Source organism: Oryctolagus cuniculus, chromosome 19 (genome assembly GCF_964237555.1).
Source record: "Oryctolagus cuniculus chromosome 19, mOryCun1.1, whole genome shotgun sequence".
NCBI lineage: Eukaryota > Metazoa > Chordata > Mammalia > Lagomorpha > Leporidae > Oryctolagus > Oryctolagus cuniculus.
The window spans coordinates 37,434,460-37,460,036 of NC_091450.1; the positions used below are offsets into that span (position 1 = coordinate 37,434,460).

A 25,577-nucleotide genomic window follows, 5' to 3' on the forward strand; every position below is an offset into this window, starting at 1 on the left:
CCAAAGCCAGGAGCCAGGAGCCTCCTCCAAGTCTCCCACGTGGGTGCAGGGGTCCAAGGACTTGGGCCATCTTCCACTGCTTTCCCAGGCCACAGCAGAGAGCTGGATGGGAAGTGGAGCAGCTGGCTCTCGAACCGGCGCCCATATGGGATGCTGGCGTTTCAGGCCAGGGCATTAACCTGCTTCACCACAGCACCAACCCTCTTATTATTATTTTTTTTTTAATCAGAGGGGAGGTTTGTTCTTGTCTGTTGGTGTAGACTCAGCTGAGCTCCTCTCCTCAGTGGAGACCATTCCTGGGCGTCAGCCCCAGTGGGTACGATATTCGTCCACTCTGCCCCAAGGAGCCCACAAAGAATCTGTGCAGTCCTCAGTGTGAGCTCAGATTCCCCAACAGTGTCGCTCACCAGGTGACCAGGGAGCCCTGAGCGTGTGGAGCCTCCCACAGTGACTGCCCAGTGTCCCACCCACACCCGAGACCTCCCCCTCAGCCTCAGTGTGTTCACAGTCCCCGCACCCGAGCCTCCCCATCACCAGCACCCAGCACTCAGCCTCCTCCAGTCACAGCACCTGGCACCCAAGCCTCCCCCAGTCACCAGCACCCAGCACCCGAGCCTCCCCCAGTCAGGAGCACCCAGCACTCAGCCTCCCCCAGTCACAGCACCCAGCACACAAGCCTCCCCCAGTCACAGCACCCAGCACCCAAGCCTCCCCCAGTCACAGCACCCAGCACCCAAGCCTCCCCCAGTCAGGAGCACCTGGCACACGAGCCTCCCCCAGTCACAGAACGCAGCACACGCGCCTCCCACAGTCACCAGCACCCAGCACTCAGCCTCCCCCAGTCACCAGCATCCGGCACGCAAGCCTCCCACAGTCGCAGCACCCGGCCCCTGCTCTCCCCACCAGACTCAGGAGTCTCCACTAAGCTGGTAGCTGGGCATGGACATGGGCTGGTGCAGCTGTTATGTCTGTGCAAAATGGTGCCTGCTCTCTATCAGTTTGTTACCGGACACTGTTGTAGAGTGACTGGGGAGGGAGAAATGTGCCCCATCTTTGCTTTTCCCCTCTGGTTTGGCGGGTACACTCTCCCCCACGGGGCTCCAAGCCGGGTTCCCTGTAGGCTCTTCCTGCAGCTTTCTCGCCAGTGGCTGCGGTCTGGTCTGACCTCACATTGCAAAGCTGAGGCTCCTGGCTGGGCTCCTGAGCTGTGGGCGTCCACCGTGTCCTCTCATTTGCCGTCTTCTCCCTAACTCTGCCCTGAGCCTGCATCTCTCTCCTAGACCAGAGCAGGATGCGCCCTCTCTGCTCCGCCATCTTGATCCCACCCCTAATTCCCGGGCTGGTTCTGAGCTGGCACTGCTGCCCTGGCCGTCTCTGAGCCCAGGGTTCCTCAGCTGGGCCACGGCCGAGCTTGGCCCCAGGCAGGTGTCGGCGCCGTTCCTCCGGCTCGGTTTCTGGGGAGGACGCTCAGTGCTGGGTGCTCGGGCTCTGCAGACGGCCAGATGCGGCTCCGGGAGACACTGCCGTTCCCCACCTGGTGCCAGCCCCTCCCGGGGATGTCGTGTGCTGTTTGTGTCCAGCTCAGTGCCCACAGGCACCCTCTCAGGACCTCACTCCTGGCTTCGGGGTCCTGAGACCAAAACTCAGGGAACTGGGGTGCAGGGCCTGGTTCTGTTCTCAGTGGTGCCCCCTCGTGCACCCTCTGACCCCAAAAGTTTGCCCGCTGTGGCCTTTCCTGTTGCCGCATGACGTGGCCCTCTGAACAGCTAGGACAAGCCTGGGCTTTGCGGCTGAGGTCCAAGTGTACGTGGGACACACGTGGCGGGGTCCACGGACTTGTGGTTTAAACCGTGTTTCTCGTTTCCCGAGTCCCAGCCTGGGGCGGAGAGATTGGCTGGCCGTGAACCCCCGGCCTGGTCTGGGTGCTGGTGGGAAAGACCCCATGTGGATGGGAGAGGGGGAGGGGCGGGGTGTGGGGCGCCGTGGGGACCCCGGGTCCTGGGGAGCTGAGCAGCCCTGGGCGGTGGCTTCCCTTGCTGAGCCTCCTGGGCTCAAGCCGAGAGTCCTGGCCTCCACGTCTGGGCTGGACAAGGGGCTGGGTGCAGAGTGCTTGGGGGCCCACTGGGTGCTGGTCAGGGTGCCTGCCCCGTTCCTGCCGCTGTGACCCGGTCCCCCGTGGGGACCACCATAGTTCTGATGGCCCAGAGCTGCAGAGTGGAGGTGGCGGGGGCCATGGCAGGGGCCGTGGGAACGGGGAGGCCTCACCTCTCCTTCCTGGGCAGGAAGCTCCGGTCTCAGCTAGCCGGGGTGGAGGTGGGGGTTGGGGGGAATTGAGGCACAGTGCGGCTAAAGGTCACACGCTCAGTAACTTTTTATTCCTTTGTTAAATGTTTATCTTGGGGCCTGCGCTGTGGTGCAGTGGCTTAAGCCACCGCCTGCAGTGCTGCCATCCCGTATGGGCGCTGGTTCAAACCCCGGCTGCTCCACTTCCTATCCAGCTCTCTGCTGTGGCCTGGGAAAGCAGCAGAAGATGGCCCAAGTGCTTGGGCCCCTGCATCCATGTGGGAGACCTGGAAGCTCCTGGCTTTGGGCTGGCCCAGCTCTGCCTGTTGCAGCCGTTTGAGGAGTGAACCAGCGGATGGAAGATCTCTCTGTCTCTCCGCGTCTCTGCTTTTCAAATGATAAATAAATAAATCTTTTTTTAAAATTTATTTTTATTTATTTTTTTTGACAGGCAGAGTGGACAGTGAGAGAGAGACAGAGAGAAAGGTCTTCCTTTGCAGTTGGTTCACCCTCCAATGGCTGCTGCGGCTGGCGCGCTGCGGCTGGCGCACCACGCTGATCCGATGGCAGGACCCAGGTACTTCTGGTCTCCCATGGGGTGCAGGGCCCAAGCACTTGGGCCATCCTCCACTGCACTCCCTGGCCACAGCAGAGAGCTGGCCTGGAAGAGGGGCAACCGGGACAGAATCCAGCGCCCCAACCGGGACTAGAACCCGGGGTGCCAGCGCCGCAAGGCGGAGGATTAGCCTAGTGAGCCGCGGTGCCGGCAATAAATAAATCTTTAACAAATTTTTTGTTTGTTTGTTGAAAGGGAGAGGGAGAGAGGGCAATCATGCACACTCTCCCATCCTCTGGTTCACTCCCGGGGCTGGACCAGGCTGGACCCAGGAGCCAGGAACTCAATCCGGGTCTCCCACGTGGGGGCAGGGGCCCAGCGTCCTCGCTGCCTCCCAGGGTGCCCGTGCGCAGGGAGCTGGGTTGGATGTGTGACCCCCAGGGCGGGAACAGGCACTCCGCTTGGGGATGTTAAGTGTGGTGGGGGAAGAACCAGCAGACAGCAACTCCTGTCCAGTTCCACGGAACCTACTGCCCATGCGCGGGGCCCTCGAGCACTTGTGGAAAGATGGATTAAATGTTTTGGTGCAGACACGTTTTTGAATCCACACGTCACTTTTATTTTTTGTTAATTAAAGACTTATTTATTTGAAAGAGTTGCAGAGAAAGACAGAGCTCTCCCATCTGCTGGTTCATTCCCTAACCAGCTGCAATGGCTGGAGCTGGGCCAGGAGCCAGGAGCTCCATCCAGGGTCTCCCACGTGGGCGCAGGGCCCCAAGCACTGGGCCGTCTTCCACTGCTTCTGCAGGCCGTATCAGAGAGCTGGATCGGAAGTGGAGCAGCCGGGGCTCGAACCGGTGCCCATAGGGGATGTATGCCGGTGTAGCAGGCGGTGGTTTTACATGCTGTACCACAGCAGGTGCCACAGCACAGGCCCCCACGCGTGGCTTTTCCTGACGCACGTTCCGTAGGAGTGTTTTGGGGCCCCCTCCCCCACCGAGTGAGTCCTGGGGGCTCCTGTGTCGTGGCTGCTCCTGCTGACCCGGCTGCGTCCTCACTGCTCCTCGCACACACCCCCGCGGGGTCCTCTGTGCAGCAGGGTGGGTGGGCTCCGGCGTCACTGCTGCCTGGTGATGGGATGGTGCCACAGATGGGATAAGCAGGCGGCGTTGCAGTGGGGGCCGTGGGCTGCTTTGCTGTCCCAGAGGCGGGGGGAGGGTGATGGTTTCCTGCTGTCACTGCTTCTGGGTTTGCAGGGCTCAGTGTTAAGGGGGTGTGGGGTCTCAAGTCCCCCTGTCTTTGTGTGGGTGCATGGCACAGCGGGGGCCCTGTGAGGGTCCCAGCAGAGCTCAGAGCCACGCACGGCTCCCGGGACCCCCATCCCGGCCAAGGGGGCGGCACGCCCTGTGCTGGGCTCAGGTCTAAGGGTCCAGCGCCTCCGGCTGGGGGTGGGCGAGGCTGGTGGTGGTGGCTGCCCCAGGCCGGGGGTCCCCGAGGGTGCCGCCCGTCCCCCGCCACGGTGACAGCCGTGCCCGCTGTCCCAACAGGGTACCCGGCACAGCGGCTGGCAGGAGGTTCCGGGAGAGCCCGTGGCCGTGGCCCCGAGCCGCTCATGGGCAGCGGCAGGAGCGCCCCGGAGAGGCCAGGCCCTGCGTGCCCGCCATGCTGCAGTGCCGGCCGGCCCAGGAGTTCAGCTTCGGCCCGCGGGCGCTGAAGGACGCGCTGCTGTCCGGGGACGCGGCGCTGCGGCAGCTGTACGCCGCCAGCTTCTCGCCGGCCGAGCGGCTCTTCCTGTCCGAGGCCTACAACCCGCGGAGGTCGCTCTTCTGCTCGCTGCTCGTCCACTCGGCCTTCGACTGGCTGCTGAGCCGCCCCGAGGCCCCCGAGGACTTCGCCGCGTTCCACGCCTCGCTGGGCCGCCGCCGGCCCAGCCCGGCTCGCAAGCACATCTACCTGCAGCCCATAGGTGAGGCGGCCGCGGGCCGGTGCGGGGAGAGGCAGGGACGCCCCGCTGCCGCTGTCCAGGTGCTGGGCTGTGCCCAGGGTCGCCGCCTCCAGGGGGCGCTGGGGTTGGGATCAGCCCATCACACGGGCAAGAAAACCGAGGCTCAGGGGTCCCTTGATCCGCAGCCCGTTTGCTTTTGCTGGGCTCAGAGACCGGCTGGGCACTGTGGGGCCCCAGGGTGGCTGAGCCAGCGGCCCAGGCTGATGCGGGGGAGGGTGGCACCCTGGCCACGTGCAGCACTCAGCTTTGGAGAGGGGGGAAGGGCGGCAGGGGGCTCCCGTCTGAGCCCTGGGGAGCCCCCCAGTCCCCATCGTCTCAGCCTTGAGCCCACACACACTGGCCCATGCTGGCCCCTGGTGGCCGGAGTCCCACACGAGGAGTCCTCTGTCCTGGTCTCGGCCACCCCTGGACACCCCCGGCCACCCCCGGCCACCCTGCAGTTCCGCCTGTAACTCCGGCTCGGCTTCCCGCTGGCCCTTGCCTGCTGGCCTCCTCCCTCTGACCTGGAAACACGTAGGCACCAGTGCAGACACGGGCAGGTCTCAGCCGGTCTGGGGCCTGCGTTTTCAGCTGCTCTGGGGTGAGGTTGAGGCCAGGGGCTTGGGGAGTCTGCACCCACTTGGTCTCGGGTCTCCTGGCCCTGCCGGCTGCGCTGTCGCCCTGGCGTCCGCACACCATGCCCTATGCCTGTCCTGACGTGTCCCCCACCCGCCTCTGCCCGCAGATCTGATCGAGGGGCCGGTGGGAGGCCCCCTCCTGGACACCCTGCGCAGCTGCACGGAGGCCTTCTTCCTGGGCCTGCAGGTCAAGTGCCTGCCCTCGGTGGCGGCCGCATCCATCCACTGCAGCTCACGCCCGGCGCGGGACTCTGAGAGCCTCCAGCTGCACACAGGTGAGGCCGGAGGCAGGGCCTGGCTCGGTGTTGCGACCCCAGGTCGCTGTCGGGGGCTGGGGGTCAGGGAGTGAGCCTGGGTCCAGGGGCAGGCAGGGACCGGAGCACTCAGGTGCACAGGGGCCTCGGGCTGCGGTTCCCCGGAGGTCCCTGCTGGACTGGCGCTGGGTGTGGGTGAGAGGCTGGGGGGACACTGGCTCTGGGGACGTCTGGCTGCTGTCCCTATGCATGGGCTGACCCTGTGGTGCAGTCCCCCCGCGTCTCCCTCTGCTTGTTGTCTTGAGTCTCGGTTCGTTGTCATCTTCCAGTTTACTAACGCTATCTCTAGCCTTGTCTAAGCTGCTGCTTTTTAATGAGTAATTTTTTTTTTAAACATAAACTTATTTGAAAGGCAGAGGGAGAAAGAGAGAGATTGAGATTGATCGATCGATCTTCTGTCTGCTGGTTCAATCCCCAAAAGCTGCAACGGCTGGGGCTGTGCCAGGCAGCAGCCAGGAGCCAGGAGCCCTGTCCGGGTCTCCCACGTGGGTGCAGGGGCCGGAGCACTTGGGCCGTCCTTTGCTGCCTTCCAAGGTGCGTTAGCCGGGAGCTGGATGGGAGGTGGAGCCACCGGGACTCACACTGGGGCCCGGGCTGCTGCCGGCGGCTTCACTTGCCGAGCCAGCACGGAGGCTCAGCTTGCTGGTCCGGGGACTTTTTGGGTTCTGTGTTTCTGTCTGTGCGCCTGGCAGAGAGACAGCCTGCGAGCCAGGGTGGCTGTGATGGTTCTTTCTGTCGATGCTGTCTCGTCTGCCCTGCCCTGCTTCAGTGTACGCCTTGTTCGGTTTTGGTTGTGGGTTGGACATCTTGCTTGAAGAATTCCTTAGGGAGGAGTCTGTGGCCAGGGTTTTGGCCTCTGCCAGGCTGGTGTGTGGGGCAGGGATGGGCGGGACCTCCAGAATGGGGGAGCGCTGGGATGCGTCACTGGGGTCCCCCTGCTCCTTGTCTTGTCAGGTGTCTGTCGCAAAGCTGTATTGACTGAGGTGGGACGTGGGCGGCCAGCCCCTTCCTCTCCGGGGTGCGGTTCCTCAGGGCCATTGCCTCGGGCACCGTTGGCAGCCAGTCCCTCCCCACGGTGTCACCGTGCTCGCCACGCTGGGGCTGACGGGACCACCTGGCACCTTGCTTGGCTGTGCCCGGTTGCCAGGTTTGTGCCTTTGGGGGCCTGGTTTCTCTCGGGTGCGGCCCTTGGGCTCAGCCCAGCCTGCCCTGGGGATCCAGGTTCCTCAGACCCCCAGCACCCCACCCCCGAGCGCCACTCCCATCTCACACTCCTGGGTCCTGGGAAGGTGAGGGAGGAACCACGGCTGGGGGCGGGAGTGTGTGCGAGGTGCACACGCAGGGAGAGCCCTGAGGCCATGGTCAGCCATGCGCTCGGGCCGCGGGACTGGGGCTGAGCTGAGGCTCTGGAGGTGTGGGCAGGGCCAGGTCTCCCGAGGGCTCTCGCATAGGCTCCGTCCGTGGCGCTTTTGGGTCACTCTCCTCCCCACTGTGGGCCCCCACCCCCTCACGGGCCACCTGCCGACCTCGCCTTAATGTGGTGACACCGTGGAGGGCTCTTTCCCACCAGGGTCCCCTCCGCGGGCACCGGGCGTGGGGGCTTCGACCATTGTCTTGTCCAGTTTTACTTAGGTTTTATTTAAGAGAAGGACAGAGAGAGGCAGACCTGGTTCACGCCCCAGATGCCTCCTGCAGTCAGGGCTGCGCCGGGCGCCGGGACGCCGGGCGCCGGGACTCCATGCAGGTCTCCCGTGTCGGAGCCGTCACTGGGCCGCCCGGGTGCGCACTAGCAGGAAGCTGGGACTTGAACAGGATACAGGATGTGGGCGTCTCACCAGGGTCCCGAGTGCTGTGCCCCGGCCTGCCTCCCGCCCAGTCTTCACCATCACCGTCTTCATAGCGGAAGTTCCCAGACCTCCGAGACCTTAGCCACTCACTGGCCAGGTCGTGAGCCACCGGTGGCACCTGCACAGGGGCACCGGCCACGGGGTAACAGAAAACGTGGCCAATCGGAAATGCCCGGGAAAAGAGATACCAAATTTTCTCTTTGTTAAAGATTTATTTGAGGCCGGCACCGCGGCTCACTAGGCTAATCCTCCGCCTTGCGGCGCCAGCACACGGGGTTCTAGTCCCGGTCGGGGCGCCGGATTCTGTCCCGGTTGCTCCTCTTCCAGGCCAGCTCTCTGCTGTGGCCAGGGAGTGCAGTGGAGGATGGCCCAAGTGCTTGGGCCCTGCACCCCATGGGAGACCAGGATAGGTATCTGGCTCCTGCCATCGGATCAGCGCGGTGTGCCGGCCGCGGCGGCCATTGGAGGGTGAACCAACGGCAAAGGAAGACCTTTCTCTCTGTCTCTCTCTCACTGTCCACTCTGCCTGTCAAAAAAAAAAATTTATTTGAGAGGCAGAGTTGAGAGACAGAGAGAGGTCTTCCATCTGCTGGATCACTCCCCAAATGGCCACAACAACTGGAGCTGGGGCAGATGTGAAGCCGGGAGCCAGCAGCTTCTTCCAGGCCTCCTATGCGGGTGCAGGGGCCCAAGCACTGGGTCATCTTCTACTGCTTTTCCAGGCCACAGCAGGGCGCTGGATTGGAAGTGGAGCAGCCAGGACTCGAACTGGTGCCCACGCGGGATGCTGGCACTGCAGGCAGAGGCTTAACCTGCTGCACCACAGCGCTGGCCCCTATATATCAAATTTTTAAAGAAGATTTTATTTATTTGGAAGGCAGGGTTGCAGAGACAGATCTTTCACCCACTGGTTCTCCCCTGGCAGGGCCAGGCTGAAGCCAGGCGCCCAGGCGCTTGGGCCAGTGCTGTCCCAGGTGCACTAGCAGGGAGCTGGATCCAGTGCTGATACGGATGCTGGCGTTGTGGGCACTGGTGCAGCCCGTGGGCCACACTGCCAGCCCCTATGCTGAATCTGAACACTGGGAGTGAAAATGTAGACTTTGTTTTTAAAATTTAATTCTGTGCCAAGACATTATTGTGGGCACGAGGCAGAAGATGCCGTGCTCGTCAGCCTCGAGGGAGACGGCCGTGCTGCAGGCCGGCTCGCTCCGGGTGCCCTCTCCCTGGCTGCCCCGCCCCATGCCGTCCCCTGCGTGGTCTCGGCTCCCCACTCCGACGGTTCCGGGTCCCTTCAGCTCCTGTCTCGGCTCAGGTCGCCGTGGTAGGTCACTGGGACCGCTGTGTGGGGACTGCGCAGTTGGGATGAGGGAAGTCTCTGGTCTCAGTTCTGGGGGCCACAGGGGAGCCCCCCAGGCTGTGCCTCCATGTCCGCCACTGCCGCTCCCCCATGGTGTGCGGCTGAACTGAGCCCTCCAAGGTCCTGCCTGCGTCAGCTGAGGGCTCTGCCCTCCCTCGCACGCCCCTGCGCACGAATGTACAGCCAGGCTGAGTGTACTCAGAGAAAGTGAATTGGCAGAGGTGGGTGGCCAGCTGCCCGCGTGCACATGATGGAACACGGGGCAGAGGCCCCTGGCCCAGCGGCTGGGCCTTTTTATATTTTAGGAGGGGTAGGGTAGGGGCAGAGGCAGAGGGGAACTCCTGAAACCGGGCTTTGGGGAGGCCGTGGGGCCAGGACTGTTCCAATGCTCACCTCCTGGGCGGTGATCTAGAGCGGCCGCGGCTGTGTCCCCGTGCTGTCTCTCCTGACTGAGTGGCTACTTCCTGCTGATGCGGGTGTAGACCCGGAGCCAGGACTGGGGGGGGGGGTGCGTCTATACTGGAGATGAGACGGCTTGAGCTATGGGGGTCATGCGTTCGTGCAGGACCTCTGGGGTGGGTGAACTCTGCAGGGCGGAAACAGGAGTCTAGGACTATGAGGACAGGAGGAGGTACTGGGGACGCTGCCCGCGGCAGTCACCTCGTGGACGCCCCTCGTGAGCGCGTCACCGGAGGGGGGGTCCTGTGGGGTCGTACGAGGGGGAGGCCACTGGTTCTACTGCAGTACAGTGTCGCCCGGGGCTGCCCTCTGAGCCTGGCCGCGGTGGGGGTGGTCAGTATCCCCTGGTAGGGCCCATTTCACTGTGGGTAAACCCAGTCGCCAGGCTGAGAGGTGGGAGTGTAGCCGGGGTGGGGGCAGAGTGGGTCGGGTAGGGTGGAGTCTGCACAGGCCCGTGTGGGACAGCGAGAGGAGAGGAGGGGGATGGCTGCAGGGCGCTGTAGGGGAGGGGAGAGGCTTCCAGAGAGAATTCCAGACGAGAGGAGGGGGATGGCTATAGGGCGCTGTAGGGGAGGGGAGAGGCTCCCAGAGGCGAGACGTGACTGCTACCAGAGCTGAAGGAGGAGTCTGCCCCAGTCTCGGTGGACCTGCGCAGAGCTTAGTCGGAGCCTGTTGTAAAATCCCAGGCCTCTGTTCCCCTTTTCCTGAAGAGGGGACGACAGGGAACGTGACAGTGCCGTGAGACGCGGAGAGACACAGATGCACCCGAGTAATTGAGAGGAGAACTCCGGTCCACGGTCTGACTGAACAGAAGCCGGCAATGAAACCTTGGGATTTTTTTTTTTTTTTAAGATTTATTTATTTTACTTGAAAGTCAGAGTTACATAGAGAGCGAGAGTGAGGTCTTCCATCCGATGGCTCACTCCCCAATTGGCTGCGACAGCTGGAGCTGCGCCGATCCGAAGCCAGGAGCCTCCTCCAGGTCTCCCACGTGGGTGCAGGGGCCCAAGGACTTGGGCCATCTTCTACTTCTTTCCCATGCCACAGCAGAGAGCTGGACAGGAAGTGGAGCAGCCGGGACTCGAACCGGCGCCCACATGGGATGCTGGTGCTTCAGGCCAGGGCATTAACCTGCTGCGCCACAGCGCCGGCCCCTGGGATAGTATCATTTAGTAGTGTATGGAAACAGTGGAAGCTTCTACCCGCCCCGAGAGGGTGTGCCCCATCCCCAGAAGGTGTCGTGTCCCCCCAGCTGGTGGGTCTGGGTGAAGTCAGTCTGCGGTCCCCCCACCCGCCCCGGAAGCCATCGCGGGCCTGGGGCGTGGGGGGTGGGGTGCGCTGATGCTAGAGTTGGGGTGAGGGGTTCGGCAGGTGCTGCAGGTCTGAGATGGTAGGCAGAGTTTGTCCTGTGGTGGAGTCGGGGGTGTGACTCAGGAGTGGAGGAGAGAGCGTGGGTCTGCGTGGTGGAGAGCACGGAGGTTATTTAGGAAGGTAAGCTGGAGAGCAGAGGGGAGTCCAAGTTTTCCACCCAGAGACCTCCACGGGTCCTTCCTAGATGCCCCTGCAGTGGAGCTGGGAGACCTCGAGGCCTGAATTCACAGGCGCTAAGTCAGAGAGCGGCGGGGTCTCCCCACGAGCCGTCCGGCTCCGTTACCGTCACAGCAGCCTGGGGCCGGCTTCGGACGGGCGCTGTTCACCTTCCGGGGGGCCTCGGCAGTAATGGCGGCTCCTGTCGGCAGCTTGCCGTTATCACAGGGCCCTCGGCTCAGCCCTTTCTTGCCGTACCTGGCCACTGAGATGGAAGGTTTTATAGGCATGGCGGGAATCTGTGTATTGACTGTCCTGGGCTAAGGAGAGGGCTGGAATCAAGGCTAACAGTTCAGCCTGTTGGGAGGTGGTGCCCTGAGGGAGGGGCCGAGCCTCTGTGACCCTACGCGGGGAAGGGGGGGGTGTCATCACGGTGCCCCCCAGTTATTGCGTATCCACGGGAAAAGGGGGGGTTTAGAAGCACTGCCGTCAGTGAACCAACCCGGGGCTTGGGAGCAGAAGTGTCTGTGAGGTGGTGAGATGTGGGCAGGGAGAGACAAGGAAGTCGGGACAGGAGTGGGGTGGGGGTGGGGGAGGAATGGGTTCGGGACAGGAGTGGGGTTTGGGGGGATCGGAGAGGGTGGGAGGAGACGCAGGGTTTGGGACAGGAATGGGGTCGGGGGGGATCAGAGGGGGACGCTGGGTTCAGGACAGGAATGGGGTTTGGGGGGATCAGAGAGGGTGGGGGGAGGAGGAATGGAATCGGAGAGGGTTGGGGGAGTTGCTGGGGTCGGGACAGGAATGGGGTTTGGGGGATCAGAGAGGGTGGGAGGAGACGCAGGGTTCGGGACAGGAATGGGGTTTGGGGGGATCAGAGGGTGGGGGAGGAGGCGCTGGGTTCAGGACAGGAGTGGGGGTTGGGGGATCAGAGGGGGGGGAGGAGGAATGGGATTGGAGAGGGTAGGGGGAGGTGCTGGGTTTGGGACAGGAATGGGGTCAGGGGAATTGGGGAGGGTGGTGAGGAGTCACTGGGTTCGGGACAGGAGTGGGGTTTGGGGGGATCAGAGAGGGTGTTGAGGCGCTGGGTTCAGGACAGGAATGGGGTGGGGGGATCAGAGGGTGAGGGGAGGAGGCGCTGTGTTGAGAGGAGAGCAGCGATGAAGGTAACGTGGGCTGGAGAAGGGTGGAGTGGAGAACTTGGACGTGAAACGGCGCTGCAGATGGGAAAGCCCCGTGGCTGAGGAGGCCCTGAAACCTGCGGGAGACCAGGTTGTAAGGGTGGACACAGGGCCAGCTTCTGGCCTTGACCAGCCCCGTCTGATTGTTTGCAGAACCAGGCCCCAGGCGCAGTGGTCTCTTGGCACTAAAGGCCGGACTCTGAGTGCTCGGGGCGGCTGCTGTAGAGGAGCCGCCTTTAGGGTTGGGGCGGGGTCTGGGGGGGGGGTCTCTGGCAAGGGCCCGTCTGGGTTGCCTCTGGCAGCCTCAGGGAGCGGCTCAGCCATAAGAGCAAAGTCTGAAATCAGATGCAGAAACAGCCCACGAGTCCCGAGAGAGAGGCGGTCTTGGGACGTGGGAAGGAAGAGGGGCTGCCTGCTAAGCGCGCGCGTCTGGTGTCACGAGGGCACAAGGTGAGGACGTGGAGGTCAGCCGAGCCGCCTCTGGAGACGCCCCGGGAGGGCCCCGGATGGGCCGCGGCATTACGGCGCCACAGGTCCCACACGTCGTGCCGGGAGCGTGGGTGTGTTCCGGGGAGTGAGCGTGTCCGCTCAGAGAGGCGGTCTGAAGGGTTTAGACCTCGGTGGCCTCCTGGGCTGGGGACAGTGGGGGACAGCAGTACAGCAGTGTCTGCAGGGTCTTGCAGAGATGTGAGTGGGGTAGGGTGGGTGCTGATCACTGTCCCCACACCACGGGATGAGCAAGGAGGGAAGGGAATTTGACGGGAAGCACAAAGGTGGGCACTGCAGCCCGGGTGGGGGTGGAGACGGAGGCCCTCACGCGGGTGGGGGTGGAGACGGAGGCCCTCACGCGGGTGGGGGTGGAGACGGAGGCCCTCACGCGGGTTGGGGGGAGACGGAGGCCCTCACGCGGTGGAGCAGGCCCTGCGGGGGAGTTGTATCCCCGGAGGGGCAGTATGAGGGAGGGGTCTTCTCAGGCTTCCACACCAACAGAGACTGCGGAAGGATTCACTTAACACAGATAAACCGGCCCCCGTGGTCACCAAGCTCGCTCGCTTGCCGGACACGGTTCCTGTTACCCTCAGGTCGATGGGGGCATGGAACCCGGGCCTCCTCATTCCGTCAAGTTCAACAGCGACGGGGTTTGAGCAGGGGGCTGTCCCCCTCCCTGGGGAAGTCCATCTGCCAGCGACCCCACTGTCCACACTGGGACACGAGGCAGGGGGAGGCCCTGGGATAGGGCGGCTCCTGGCCCGGGTCCGGTGTTGCCACACTTAATACAGGCTCCAGGAGGGCCAGAGCATTTAACCAAGTGGGCTTCGACTTGGAGCAGGTCTGGGCCCAGTGCCCAGCATGGTCGCATCTGTAACAGGGCCCTGGGGGGGGACTTGGTGGAGGCCCTCCTCCCTAGTGTTAAAACAAGAAAAGCCGCATCTCGGGGGTCCCTCTGGGGCCCCGGGACTGGTGTTAGTGTGCGTCATCATTGCCTCTGTGAGGGGCACAGAAATAGAGCAGGGTTTTCCCGGGGCTCCCGGGTGACCTCTCCGATCTCCTCATAATTAACCTGTCTATGGCTGTCCTACCCATGGCCGCCGGCAGGCAGGAGATCACGTGGTGTCGGCCTGTAGCCCCGGGGCCCCGGCTTGGTAAGGCCAGTCCCGGTTAGGGCTGGCTCTGGGGGTCCTCGACCTGTTGAGGTCTGATGGGGAGGACACAGAGACCCTGACCAGACCTTCGCTCCAGGCACTGCCGTGAGGGGATCCGATGGAGGGTTAGGTGGGGCGGTAGGAGAGGAGGCTGGGGCTCCGGAACCCCCGGGGATGGGGGACCGGCAGGGTGAGGGTCTCAGAGCGGGGAGGGGGGGGGGCGGGCACTGGGGCGCCGGCTTCTCGGGGGGGCAGAGAAGGGAGGGATCCAAGCCTCTGTCATAGTGAGGCCAAATTTTGGTACAGAGCCTAATTAATCGCTTCTGCTTTCTCTCTCCCGTTAGGCCTGGCCTGCGCCAGCTTTCTAAGAGGCAGGCCAAAGGGGAGTCGGGTGAGGCCCGAGGGGAGGGGGGTCCTCCCAGGGCGGCCCCACCCCAACCGAGAACCGCAGTCTGAGGCCTCCTAAGAGGAGAGAGCGAGAAATCCCGAGCTCAGACCAGCGTCCCGGTTCTAAGTGAGGGAAACGGACCGAGCACCCCGGGCCCCCGGGTCCCCAGGCCGGGGGGATGGACCCCTCACAAGCGTGTTCCGCAGAGGCGGCTGCGGTCAGGACGACAAGAGGAGATCGTAGGAGAGAGAGGTGAGGGGTGGGCGGAGACAGGGCAAAGTGGAAGAAGTTCAGGAAGGAGTTTGGAGGAGGGGTGGGGGCCACAGCTCTTGCCCAGGGAGTGCAGGAGCGGCCGGTGGGGGCTGATGCTGACCCTCGCTCCCCTGCGGGCGGCCTCCCTCTGCCCGCAGACGGCATCCTGGCCTTCCTGGAGGACATCAAGCCGGAGGACGCGCTGTGCGTGCTGGGCCTCACACTGGCCGACCTGTACCCCAACGACGCCTGGGCCTTCACCTTCGGCAAGTTCCGGCCGGGCCGCGGTGAGCCGGGGGCCCCGCACGCAGGGGTGGGGGGACGCTGGGTTACAGTGCCGGCTCCCGCTGGGCCTGACCCTGCGCCTCTTCTCTGCCTGTCCCCAGAAGTGGCCGTCTGCAGCTTTGCCCGCTTCTCCGGGGGCTTCCTACAGGTGGGGCCCAGCGCCCCTGAGCCGGCACTGGCCGAGGCAGCGGCCAGCAGGCCAGGGAGCCCCCTGCAGGAGGGAGGCCCGGCCCCCTGCATTGGTGCCCTGGGGCTGGCGCAGTGTTGCAAGGTGGGTGCCTGGGCTGGCTGGGGCCCCGTCTCTGCACGGTGGAGAGACTCCGAGACCCCGAGTGTCGGCCTGAGGCCACGCAGGGTCTGAGCCAGCGTGGGGTAGGCCTCAGGAGCATCGTGGCCGAGTTGGTGGCCAGGGCCCTGTGCCGCCCAGCCCCCGCTCCAGCAGTGGGGCCTGTGGGTGGGGTGGGGGTTGGGGACACAGCTGCGAGGCGGTGGCGACCCCCACCCCACCCCACCAGGTCGCCTGCCATGAACTCTGCCACCTGCTGGGCCTGGGGAACTGCCGCTGGCTGCGCTGCCTCATGCAGGGGGCACTGCGCCTGGACGAGGCGCTGCGCCGGCCCCTGGACCTCTGCCCCATCTGCCTGCGGAAGCTGCAGCACGTCCTGGGCTTCAAGCTCCTGGACAGGTACAAGGTGAGTGCCGGGGCCGGGGCCGGGGCCGGGCCTGGGGCTGGGGCGGCCCCTGCAGCTCTCGGGAAGCGCGGGCCCCCGTGGGGTGCAGCTGCCCAGCGCTGGTTCCGGTTTGAAATCAGGCTCTGAGGGCCCTGCCTGTTCGGCCTGACGGCTGGGGGGGCCTCTGCTCTGAGAGAGGCGCCCCTTCCCACGGGGTCAGCTCCAGGAGGGACGGTCGGATGGAACTGGGTTTTCCCGTTGCTTGGGCATTTTAACTGCGAGGGTCTTTGTTTTCTCTAAGACGTATTTACTTGAAAGGCAGAGAGAGCTTCCGTCCTGCCTGTTCACTCCCCACGTGGAGTGAACTCCACCCGGGTCTCCCGCGTGGGAGCAGGGGCCCACGCCCCGGGTCTCCCACTGCTTTCCCAGGTGCGTGAGCAGCCGGGACTCAAACCGACACTCAGTGGGATGCTGGGGGCACGGGTGCGGCTTAACCCACTGCGGCACAGTGCAGGCCCCTAATTTAGGAGAGCTTTATGTAATTCGACTTTGAAGTGTCTCCAAAAAGTTCTTGGAAAATGCACGTCCTGAGATGATACGTGGATGTCAATTTTTGGCACCAAAACTTACTTCCGACCCCCACGGGCTCGTGCAAGGGCGCTGGAGCGTGCTGAGTTCCCGACAGGTGGACGGCCGAGGGCGGGCCGGCGCGGGGTTCTGCGCGTCCCCCTGTGTCCACACACAGCCTGCTTGTTTGTCCCTCAGAGACTGCACGCCTGGACTCAGGCAGTGCTGGAGAGCTGGCCCGGCCACGAGGCGGGGGAGCGGTCCCTGACGGAGGACACCCCGCCCCTCAGCGCCGACTCGGGCGTGTGCTGGGAGAGCGACTCGGAACCGCTCAGCAGCCCCTCCGAGCCGCCCACCCCCGACACGCTGAGCCGCCCCTTCCCCGCCGGCCTGGAGCTGGACCCCAAGGCCAGGCTGGGCTCCCTGGAGGCTTCAGAGGCCGTGCCACAGCCCAGGGGCCCCGGGGAGGCCATGGAGGCCCACGGGCGCTGGCTGGCCGCCTGCATCCAGGCCCTGGAGAGGGACGTGGCCGAGGAGGAGCTGGCCCTGCTGGACCAGGCCGTGGACGCCCTGGAGCGCTGGGAGCTGTTCACGGGGCAGCTGCCGGCCCCCAGGCAGGACGTGCCCAGCGCTCGGGACGGCACGGGGCTGCGCCGGGCCCTGGGGGACAAGTTCTCCTCGCTGCGGCGGCGGCTGAGTGCCCGGCGGCTGTCCAAGGCCGAGTCTCCCCCCTGCGACTGGGACGGGGAGACGTAGCCGGCGGGGCCCCCTGCGGCAAGCCGCCACCATCTCGGCATCCCAGCGCCGCTGCCGCCGCCCGTCCCCAGGTCTGCCCGGTGCGTTCTGGAGTGCTCGGGGCGCTGTTTTCTGTCACGTGTCCTGGGCTGGCGGGGACGTCGCTCCCAGGGAGAGGGACTGCCTGCTGGGACCGCAGAGTCCCTATGGGGCCCCAGAGTGTGGCGGGTTAAAATTACCGTGGCTGCGTCCCCTGCATGCCAGGCGGCAGCTCTGTGGCCCCTGGTCCCCGCGCATCAATTCCACGCGCTGTCTCTGCCGTCACCAGGGCACTGGGCACAGACAGGTTTCGCCCCCTGCTATGTGCCCCCCGCTTCCCAGCGTTCTGTCTTCGCCACGCGGACCCCCGCCAGGACGGCAGATTAAAGGTGGGGCCTTTGCCGGAGCTGCTGCTGTCACGTGCTGGGTCCCTGGAAGCATTTGTGGGGGGCAGAGAGCAGAACCCCGAGAACCCAACTTTGCCCACCATGTGGGAGCTGCAGCCCGTCCCGCCCACTTGGGGTGGGGCGGGGGCGGAGCCACAAAGGCCGCCCCCACAGGGCAGCCATTTTCGCAAAACGGGGGCAATGGTGTATGTACATCTAAACATTTCTTAAAAACTGGACAGCCTACCTTCTCTGTGTGCCTGTTCCTTCCCTGCGCACAACCCCGGGGCGGTGACCAGGGAGCCTGACTTTCCAGGGCTCCTCACAGCCGGGGGGGCCCCAGAGGACGGGTGCGGAGCTGAGAACCTGGGGCCCAGGCCCAGCGTGTCCTCCCGGGATTGGCCATGGTCTGCACTGGTCTGGGGCCAGGGGAGGTCGCGTTCATTCCCCACGTCCTGGCGCCGTGGCTGCACGCACAGGCTGTGCCCACCCACCTGCCACCCAAGGCAGCCCATCCAGCAGCACCTGTGGCCTGAAGCCGCGTTCCAGCCGGCTGAGCCAGCCCGGCTCCGGCCAGCACCTGCCTGAGGAAGAAGAGAGCTTCAAATGCTGTTACCCTTGGCCGGCGCCGCGGCTCACTAGGCTAATCCTCTGCCTGCGGCGCCAGCACCCCGGGTTCTAGTCCCGGTCAGGGCGCCGGATTCTGTCCCGGTTGCCCCTCTTCCAGGCCAGCTCTCTGCTGTGGCCCGGGAGTGCAGTGGAGGATGGCCCAAGTGCTTGGGCCCTGCACCCCATGGGAGACCAGGAGAAGCACCTGGCTCCTGGATTTGGATCGGCTGGAATGCCGGCCGCGGCGGCCATTGGAGAGTGAACCAACGGCAAAAGGAAGACCTTTCTTTCTGTCTCTCTCTCTCACTGTCCACTCTGCCTGTCAAAAAAAACAAAACAAATGCTGTTACCCTTGTAACCCCGGGTCAGGGAGTGGGGGGGAGCAGCTGCCTCTTGCCCCTGCTGTTTAGGGTCCCAGGGACCAGGAGGGGGTGGAGGCCCAGCCCGGTGTCTCCAGTGTGCAAGCAGGAGGCTGGGCGTGAGGCTCCTGCGGCAGCTCCCACCCCGACTCCATGCTGGGCAGGCGGGGGCGGCCCCCATGAACCCCCTTCCTGCTCCCAGCTCTGGGCGGGGCTCTTGATGGCACAGCCCTGCTTGCTGTGGACCTTGGGGTCGGGGCAAAGCCTAGGAAAACACAGCGAACCAGGGCTCGGCAGGCAGAGCCCTGGGCACCCTCCTTCCCCAAAGCCTCTCTCCATGGCGCCAGTGTCGCTCGAAGGCCCAGAGCTTCCGCCACTGGATTGCAGGCACGCTCAGTGCTGCTGGGGGGTGGCACGTGGGAACCCGCCCCAGCGCGGGACTCGGCTGTGGCGCTGCGGGGTGTGATGGGCCCCATCCCAGGAGGGCAGCTGGGAGGCAGAGGCCCCCCCAGTGTCCCGGCCTTCCCAGGGAGAGGCCTTCTCTGAGACCCTGCATTCGCGTGTCCACGCGGCATCACCGGGCACCTACTGGAGGATTTGCCAAGCTCACAAAGGGGCCAGCTCTTGTCACCGGCCCGTCCCCGGGGGAGAGGCCGGCTTCCGTCTCACGGAGCTCACCTGCAGCGTCTTGCCTTCCTGGTGCCTCCGTGCTGACTCGCCAATCTCGCCTGTGCCCCGGGTCACTAGGCTGAAAAGTCACGTGGGAGGGGCTCCAGGAGGGGAAGGAGCAGAGGGAGGGGCACGGGCCAGCGCCCAGCTCCGCCACAGCTCTGGACGGCGCAGGCTGGCTGCACCTGCTGCTCCCAGGACAGCACCGGCTCCGAGCGGGAGTCCGACCCTGAGGCCCACGCTGTGGCCGCGTCCCAGGAGCCCCGGTGACGGGCACCCCGTGCTCAGAGGGCCGGCAGGCCTGGCACACCTGGGGGAGACCTCACTCAGCAGACTGAGAACGCCAAGCACACTTTCCACACCTGCCGCGCAGGGCGCAGCCACACGGAGGCCCAGGGGCTCGGGCTGCTCAGGGACACGCGGGCCGGCAGCCACCATGGGCGTCCCAGCCAGATGGCCCCGCGCACGCCGCCTTGTGTCGGCTCAGGGTCACGACGAGAAGGGCGTTTCGAATGTCGCATCGGTTGGTGGAGTGGGTGCAAAGGCAGCTCCCTGGAGGCGGGCCGTGATGGAGCCCGACAGGACGGGGCTGGCGGGTGCATCCGGACGACCGTGCCCAGGCGCCCAGGTCCCTCCAGGTGGCCGGGAGCCACAGGGACCGGTCTACGTGTCCTCGGGTGTCTCTGCCCCCCGATCTACGCGCCCTCGGGTGTCTGCCCCCTGATCTACACGTCCTCAGGTGTCCTCTGCCCCCCGATCTACACGTCCTCAGGTGTCCTCTGCCCCCCCGATCTACGCGTCCTCAGGTGTCCTCTGCCCCCCGATCTATGCGTCCTCAGGTGACCTCTGCCCCCCGATCTACGCGTCCTTGGGTGTCTCTGCCCCCCGATCTACGCGTCCTTGGGTGTCTCTGTCCCCCGATCTACGTGCCCTCAGGTGTCCTCTGCCCCCCGATCTACGCGTCCTCGGGTGACCTCTGCCCCCCGATCTACGCGTCCTCGGGTGTCTCTGTCCCCCGATCTACGTGCCCTCAGGTGTCTCTGCCCCCCCGATCTACGCGTCCTCGGGTGTCTCTGTCCCCCGATCTACGCGTCCTCGGGTGTCTCTGCCCCCCGAACTACATGTCCTCAGGTGACCTCTGCCCCCTGATCTATGCATCCTCTGCCCCCCGATCTACACGTCCTCAGGTGACCTCTGCCCCCCGATCTACACGTCCTCGGGTGTCTTCTGCCCTCCGCAACCCAGCCCCTTTGGAGGACACTGGTGGAAGGGACCCTGTGGCCCCCAAGCTGCTGTCACTCCCAGCACAGGTCCCGGGGAGCCCCTTCCGGAGGGCGTCTCCCACACAGGGGTACCCAGGGGCTCCCCGCGCTCTGCACACGCACACAGCCCGACTAACTCCCTTGGGTGAAACACCTGGACTTTTTAAGATACAAAGTAAAGGGAGGCCGGAAACAGTCGCAAACAGTCTCGGCTCTAATAAGCAGGAAGCCTGCAGACAAGACCACCTTCCAGAACCTTCCACAGCCGGCGCCCTGCCTCGAGCACCCGGGCTCCGCTGACTTAGTGGGCGGCAGGGTCTCGCCGCCCACACTCAGATGCCCGGGCTCCCCTTAGGGAAACACCCATGGCGAGTCCAAGGCAGGAACATAGGTGCCACCCTGCCCCACCCCCGGCCACGCAGGCGGGTGTGCGTCCTAGCCAGCACAGGCAGAGCAGGGCTTAGCCCGGCACGTCCCCCCGGGGTCAGCGCACCTCCTCCGGCGGGGGCTACCCTGGGGATTGACCTGAGCCAGAGAACAGCCCGACGGGCATCTTGCACACTCGGGATCTATTTGGGTCTGAGGTGGGCTTCCGCCCGCGGCCCCACAGTCAGACCCTCCTCAGGCATCCTGCACTGTGGCCGGGCCAGCCGGCTCGTGGGGTGTGGAACACCTCTGACCAGGCGCCTCCGGCCTGGCTCCCCACCCACACCCTTCTGCGCCGGCTCTGCCCTGGCCTTGCTCTGCGTGCCCACGACCTCCCTCTCCGGTCCGTGGACCACACCGGGTGTACACTGTCAGTTCCTCCCGGGGCCCTCACCCTCGCGTGTGCAGGACTTCATGTCCCTGGCCGCACAGATGCGCTGCTGGGGCGGGGGTGCGTCCGCCCTCACCGCCCTCACCGCCCCCACTCTCCAGGCCTTGTCCTTGTGCGGACACAAACTGACGGGCCAGCCACGAGCCCGTAACACCGGGACTGATTTGCTCTCAGTGTTGGGGACTGAAAAATCAACCCCTGGCCTTGCATCCCTAGTGGTATTTTACATCTAGTAAAGATGCCTATGGATTTATTTCAATAAACCTGAGAGAAGGAAGGTGCTCCAAACTTCAGACAGACACTGCCAGTCAGTGCCAACACAGCGCACAGCGTGCACAACTGGCCCCGGGCCACGCCCATCACGACAGGCGCCTCACACAGGGCCTGCGCCCACACCTGTCCCCAGGATGCCCAGGCCCACCGGTCACGAAGCGCAAGTTCCTGCGAGAGCTTGCGTCCTGATCGATAACCCGACTCCCTTTCCTTCGGAAGTAGAGAGCTCGGGACCCGGAGCCCAGGACCCGGGTGGGACCTGGCCCAGGACCCGGAGCCCGCCCCGGCGGCCGGTGGGGCCCGGCCCAGGGTGCAGCACGAGCAGCAGCCTCTGCGTTCCAGGGTGTTTATTGTTAGACCTCTGCGCACGGGGGAGGCAGCCCCTCCTGCTTCTCCAACATCTCATACAAAAGACAGTGACATCAGAATACAAGTACAAAAGCCTCAAGTTCTGCGAAGAGACGAGCGCCGCCCCGGGACCTGCCCCAGCCCCAGGGCCCAGGCCCCTCAGTCCAGCGGAAACAGGGACAGCAGGGGCAGGGGCGGGCGGGCGCGCGCGTGGAGCAAGCACTTCCTGCCAAGGCTGACCTCAGCCCCTGGGGTGGGGTTAAACAAGGCCACAGGGCAGCCGTGGGGCGGCCGTGGGAGGCGGCACGGGCAGCCCTCCAGGGCTCACAGAGACGGGGCCCCGCCCAGAGCCGTGGGCGCTGGCCACAGGGCACCTCCCACCGGAAATGGCACAGGAAGAGCAGTGCTGTTTTCCCAGCCAAAGCTGACCCCACCTGCGCGGCCAGAGAGGCTCACGCCGCCCCTCACTCGAACCCTACAGTGACAAGGCCTGCCCCTCCTCTGCTCCTGCAGCTGCCACACAAGCCTGGAAGGCCACAGGGACCTGAGGGCTGGCGAGGGTGCAGCGTGGGCCATGGCCCCGGCCAGTTACGGGGAGGCCAAGCCCCCAGGCCCGGGAGACGGCACGTTTGTGCGGGAGGGTCGCTACGGGGGACCGGGCTGGAATGCAAGGTTTGTGAAGCACAGTGGAAGCCCTCGGCCATGAGCTTAGGTCTGAGGCTGGCACCGACACGCGCGGCCTCCTGCAGCCTCCCGCAAGGCGCTTCCGTGTCACGTGCGTGCAGGGAAGCAGGAGAGGCCGACAGGAGAGCCGAGAGCGTGCGGCAGGCAAAGGCACCTGGTGCTGGCAGCGTGGGGACCTCGGGGCTTCCTGAGCGGCCAGAAGCCCCAGAGGGCGTGTGTGAGGCCTGCTGTCTGCTCATGCGCCATGAGCATGTGGGGAGATGACTCGCCCGGGGAAGGGGCTCAGCCACAAGGCCACTTGGGTTCTGCGTCTCTGCCACTGGGTGGGGACGGGTGGGTGTGGTCAGGCGTGGGAGCACCCCTGTGCGCACCGCAGCGTGCCGCTGGGCAACACGGCGGGCACGCCGCCAGGGCGGTGTTAAGGCAGGTCCACGCAGCGGGCAGGGGCCCCTCGGCTCTACCTAACACACGTGGACGGGGCGCCGAGGACCCGGCCCGGGGTCTGCTCCCTCTGGAAGGCGCGTGAGGTGAGCAGCACCGCGGGCCGGCGTCCCCTCAGGGCCAGCTGCTTGCTGGCTTCTGTCACTGAGAGGGCGTGCGCGCACACACCACCCGCCTCGCTGGGTCAGAAGGGATCAAGTGTCGGTAAAGGGAAAAGCGAGCTGTGCTGTCAGGATCCCAAGGTGGCGCCGCACGCGGCGGCTTGCTTCTCAGTAGTCTCAGCGGTGCGAGCCGGCGCGGGCCGGGCCTCACTGCAGCATGATGTCCTTGAGGTTCTCCTGCAGGATGGTGTCCTTCACGGCGTGGAACACGAAGCGGATGTTCTCGGTGTCGATGGCAGTGGTGAAGTGGTGGAACAGGGGCTTGCTGCGGTTCCGCCGCTTCCGGTCGAAGCACTGGACCAGGTAGCGCTGCACGTCCTCCAGCCGGTGCGGGTCGCCCTGGAAATCCGGGAAGTGCTTCCGGATGCTCACCGTCTTCACCTTCTCCACCAGGAGGTCCATCTTGTTGAGGAAGAGGATGATGGAGACGTTGACGAAGAGCTTGTTGTTGACGATGGTCTCGAAGATGTTCATGGACTCCAGCAGGCGGTTGGTGCGCCTGTCCTCCATGAGCACCTGGTCGTACTCGCTGGAGGACACCATGAAGAGGATGGACGTGATCCCGTCGAAGCACTGGAACCACTTCTGGCGCTGGGAGCGCTGGCCGCCCACGTCCACCATCTTGAAGGGGATCTTCTTGATGACGAAGTCGTGCTCCGCGATGCCTTTGGTGGCCTTTCTCGCCAGCAGGATGTCCTGCTTGCTGGGGAGGTAGTTCTGTAACAGAGCGGGGAGGGAGGGGGACGCGACGTCGGGCTGGGCCCCCAAGGCGAACGCAGCTCGCGCCGCCCGAGTCCCCGCCTCCGGGGCCTCTGCCCGCACACCCCGTCTCCCCACCTCCACGGCGCGCGAGCTCATCCCACGTAGGGTTTGCCGTGCTACTGAGATGCCGCCTGCGGCCTCGTCCTGAGCAGCACTCTCGGCTGCAGCGAGACACGGCCAGGCCGGGTCACGGGACAGAGCCAGAGGCCGTGGCCGGGAACGCCACTGGGCTGTAGGAAGCCCTGTGGGTCAGCGGTCTGGTTACCTCGGTAACGGCACCGACAGAAACCTAGGGAGACCTGTGTGACACTGGACAACTGCAGAGTGGACCTTACGGAGACGCTGATAAAATCCGGGGCGAGAGTCCGAGCGAGCAGTTAGGCTGCTGGCTGGAGCCCGGGTCCCGTTCTGGGTGTTTGGGTTCCCGATCCAGCTCCCGGCTCCACTTTGTGCTCATGTACACCCTGGGAGGCGGCAGGTGCTGGCTCACGTAGCTGGGCTCCTGCCAAACGTGCGGGAGACCTGGACTTGCTCCTGGCTCCAGCCTGCCTCCGCCCTGGCCACTGCTGCCATCTGGGGAGTGAGCCCGTGCAAGGGGGCTCTGCCTCTGGGTGCAGTCATTCTCACAGGACCACCTCTCCCCTCCCCCTAGACAGCCTGCCGGTTCCACACAGGAGTGCCGCCCACTCGCAGCCGGAGCCCTGCTCCCGGACGGCTCTGGTCTCCTGGTCCTGACTCACCAGCTGGCCGATGCGGTCCAAGTTGTCCAGGAAGTACTTCACTGACTCCCCCTGTCACAGAGGAGAAACACCATGACTCAGGGCTGATCGAGGACCCCGAGGACGCGGCAGGGGGACAGGGACGTGGCAGCCTCGGTAAACAGGACAGCAAGGCAGAACTGATGGGGTAGGGTGTTTGTAACATGGAAAACACACAACTGAGAATTATAAAATACAGTTTCAGTGGCCCCAGCCCCAGCCCCAGCCCCAGCCGCGGACTGTTTTCCAAAGCAACCCAGTGGGACTCCAGCGCTTACACAGATGCTGGCCTCGCGGCCCAGCCAGGGCACTGCCCAGCTCCAGGGGCGACCCCACAACCACCAGGGAGAAGCCGTGCACGGCCACACTGCCAGGGCCCCTGCAGCCATGAGCCCACGGAGCCCCACGAGGACTCATCCCCCCCACCCCGCACGCGAGCTGCCCCAGGGTTCCTGTGTCACCCGTGCACGAGGCTCTGTGGGAAATGGGGCGCCCGCGGCAGGGGTGTTCATGGGGAACACGAGGGCACAGCCTGAGCTGTGACTTCATGGAGAGGCGTGAAGGCCCTGCGTGGGGACGGGGCAGGACGTCTCCCCATCGGGAACGGAGCCCTGGGGAAGGGTTCGAGAGCGCTGTGTGGACGGGGAGAGCGTGCACGCAGCCCCTGTGCACTGGCCAGGCTCCTAGCGGGCCAACTCTGGTCCCCGGCACAGGTCTCCAGGGCACGGTGACTGACAGGGGGTTCTCATGGCCCCTCCCCCACGTGGAGCAAGCCACTGCCTGCAGGGAGAGGGCCGCCGGCCTCGGGCAGAGCTGCCGCAGCAAGCCACTGCCTGCAGGGAGAGGGCCGCCGGCCTCGGGCAGAGCTGCCGCAGGACGGGGAGCTCAGCTCGGTGTGCTCCTCCCTCGGGCGCCTCCTGCCGGGTCTCAGGAAGGCTGGTGGAGGCGGGGGATGCAGCAGCACCGACGCCACAGCCCGGTGGCCGTCACTGCGAGATGCTGCGACCGAGGTGTCTGAGCACACAGGGCCGAGTGCTTACTGCCCGTGGCTTGGGGAAAACACTTCTATCGAGCTGGGAGTCAGAGTCTCCCGACTGTTCCTCAAAACCTAAGAAACGCCAGGGCGGGCGCTGGGGCGCGGGACGCCAAAACCACCGCCTGGGACACCCGCAGCCCGCACACTAAGCGTCTGAGTCCCGGCCACGCCACGCGTCTAACCCAGCTCCCCACTAATGCTCTAGGAGGCAGCAGAGGACACCCACGTGCGTGGGCCCTGCTGCTCACGTGGGAGACCCAGGTGGAGCTCCGGCTCCTGGCTCGGCCTG

The 25,577-nt window shown here is 65.1% G+C and overlaps 2 protein-coding genes across 3 annotated transcripts in view; one reads left to right on the forward strand and one right to left on the reverse strand.

Moving 5' to 3' along the window:
• The window catches only part of AMZ1 (archaelysin family metallopeptidase 1), a 32,109-nt gene extending 13,403 nt beyond the window's left edge, over positions 1 to 18,706 (forward strand). For both annotated transcript variants that reach the window (XM_051834732.2, XM_051834733.2), the window contains exons 2-7: positions 4,387 to 4,805; positions 5,569 to 5,736; positions 14,585 to 14,713; positions 14,813 to 14,982; positions 15,227 to 15,403; positions 16,148 to 18,706. In XM_051834732.2, coding sequence (XP_051690692.2) covers positions 4,387 to 4,805; positions 5,569 to 5,736; positions 14,585 to 14,713; positions 14,813 to 14,982; positions 15,227 to 15,403; positions 16,148 to 16,705 — 1,621 coding nt within the window. In that variant the 3' untranslated portion in view covers positions 16,706 to 18,706. The remainder of the gene's footprint in view (positions 1 to 4,386; positions 4,806 to 5,568; positions 5,737 to 14,584; positions 14,714 to 14,812; positions 14,983 to 15,226; positions 15,404 to 16,147) is intronic.
• A 2,724-nt stretch (positions 18,707 to 21,430) lies between these two features.
• Positions 21,431 to 25,577, reverse strand: part of GNA12 (G protein subunit alpha 12) — a 101,186-nt gene continuing 97,039 nt past the window's right edge. Inside the window, exons 3-4 of the mRNA XM_051834734.2 lie at positions 24,235 to 24,285; positions 21,431 to 23,449 (exon numbers count right to left, since the gene is read on the reverse strand). Of these exons, the coding sequence (XP_051690694.1) occupies positions 22,880 to 23,449; positions 24,235 to 24,285 (621 nt within the window). The 3' untranslated portion in view covers positions 21,431 to 22,879. The remainder of the gene's footprint in view (positions 23,450 to 24,234; positions 24,286 to 25,577) is intronic.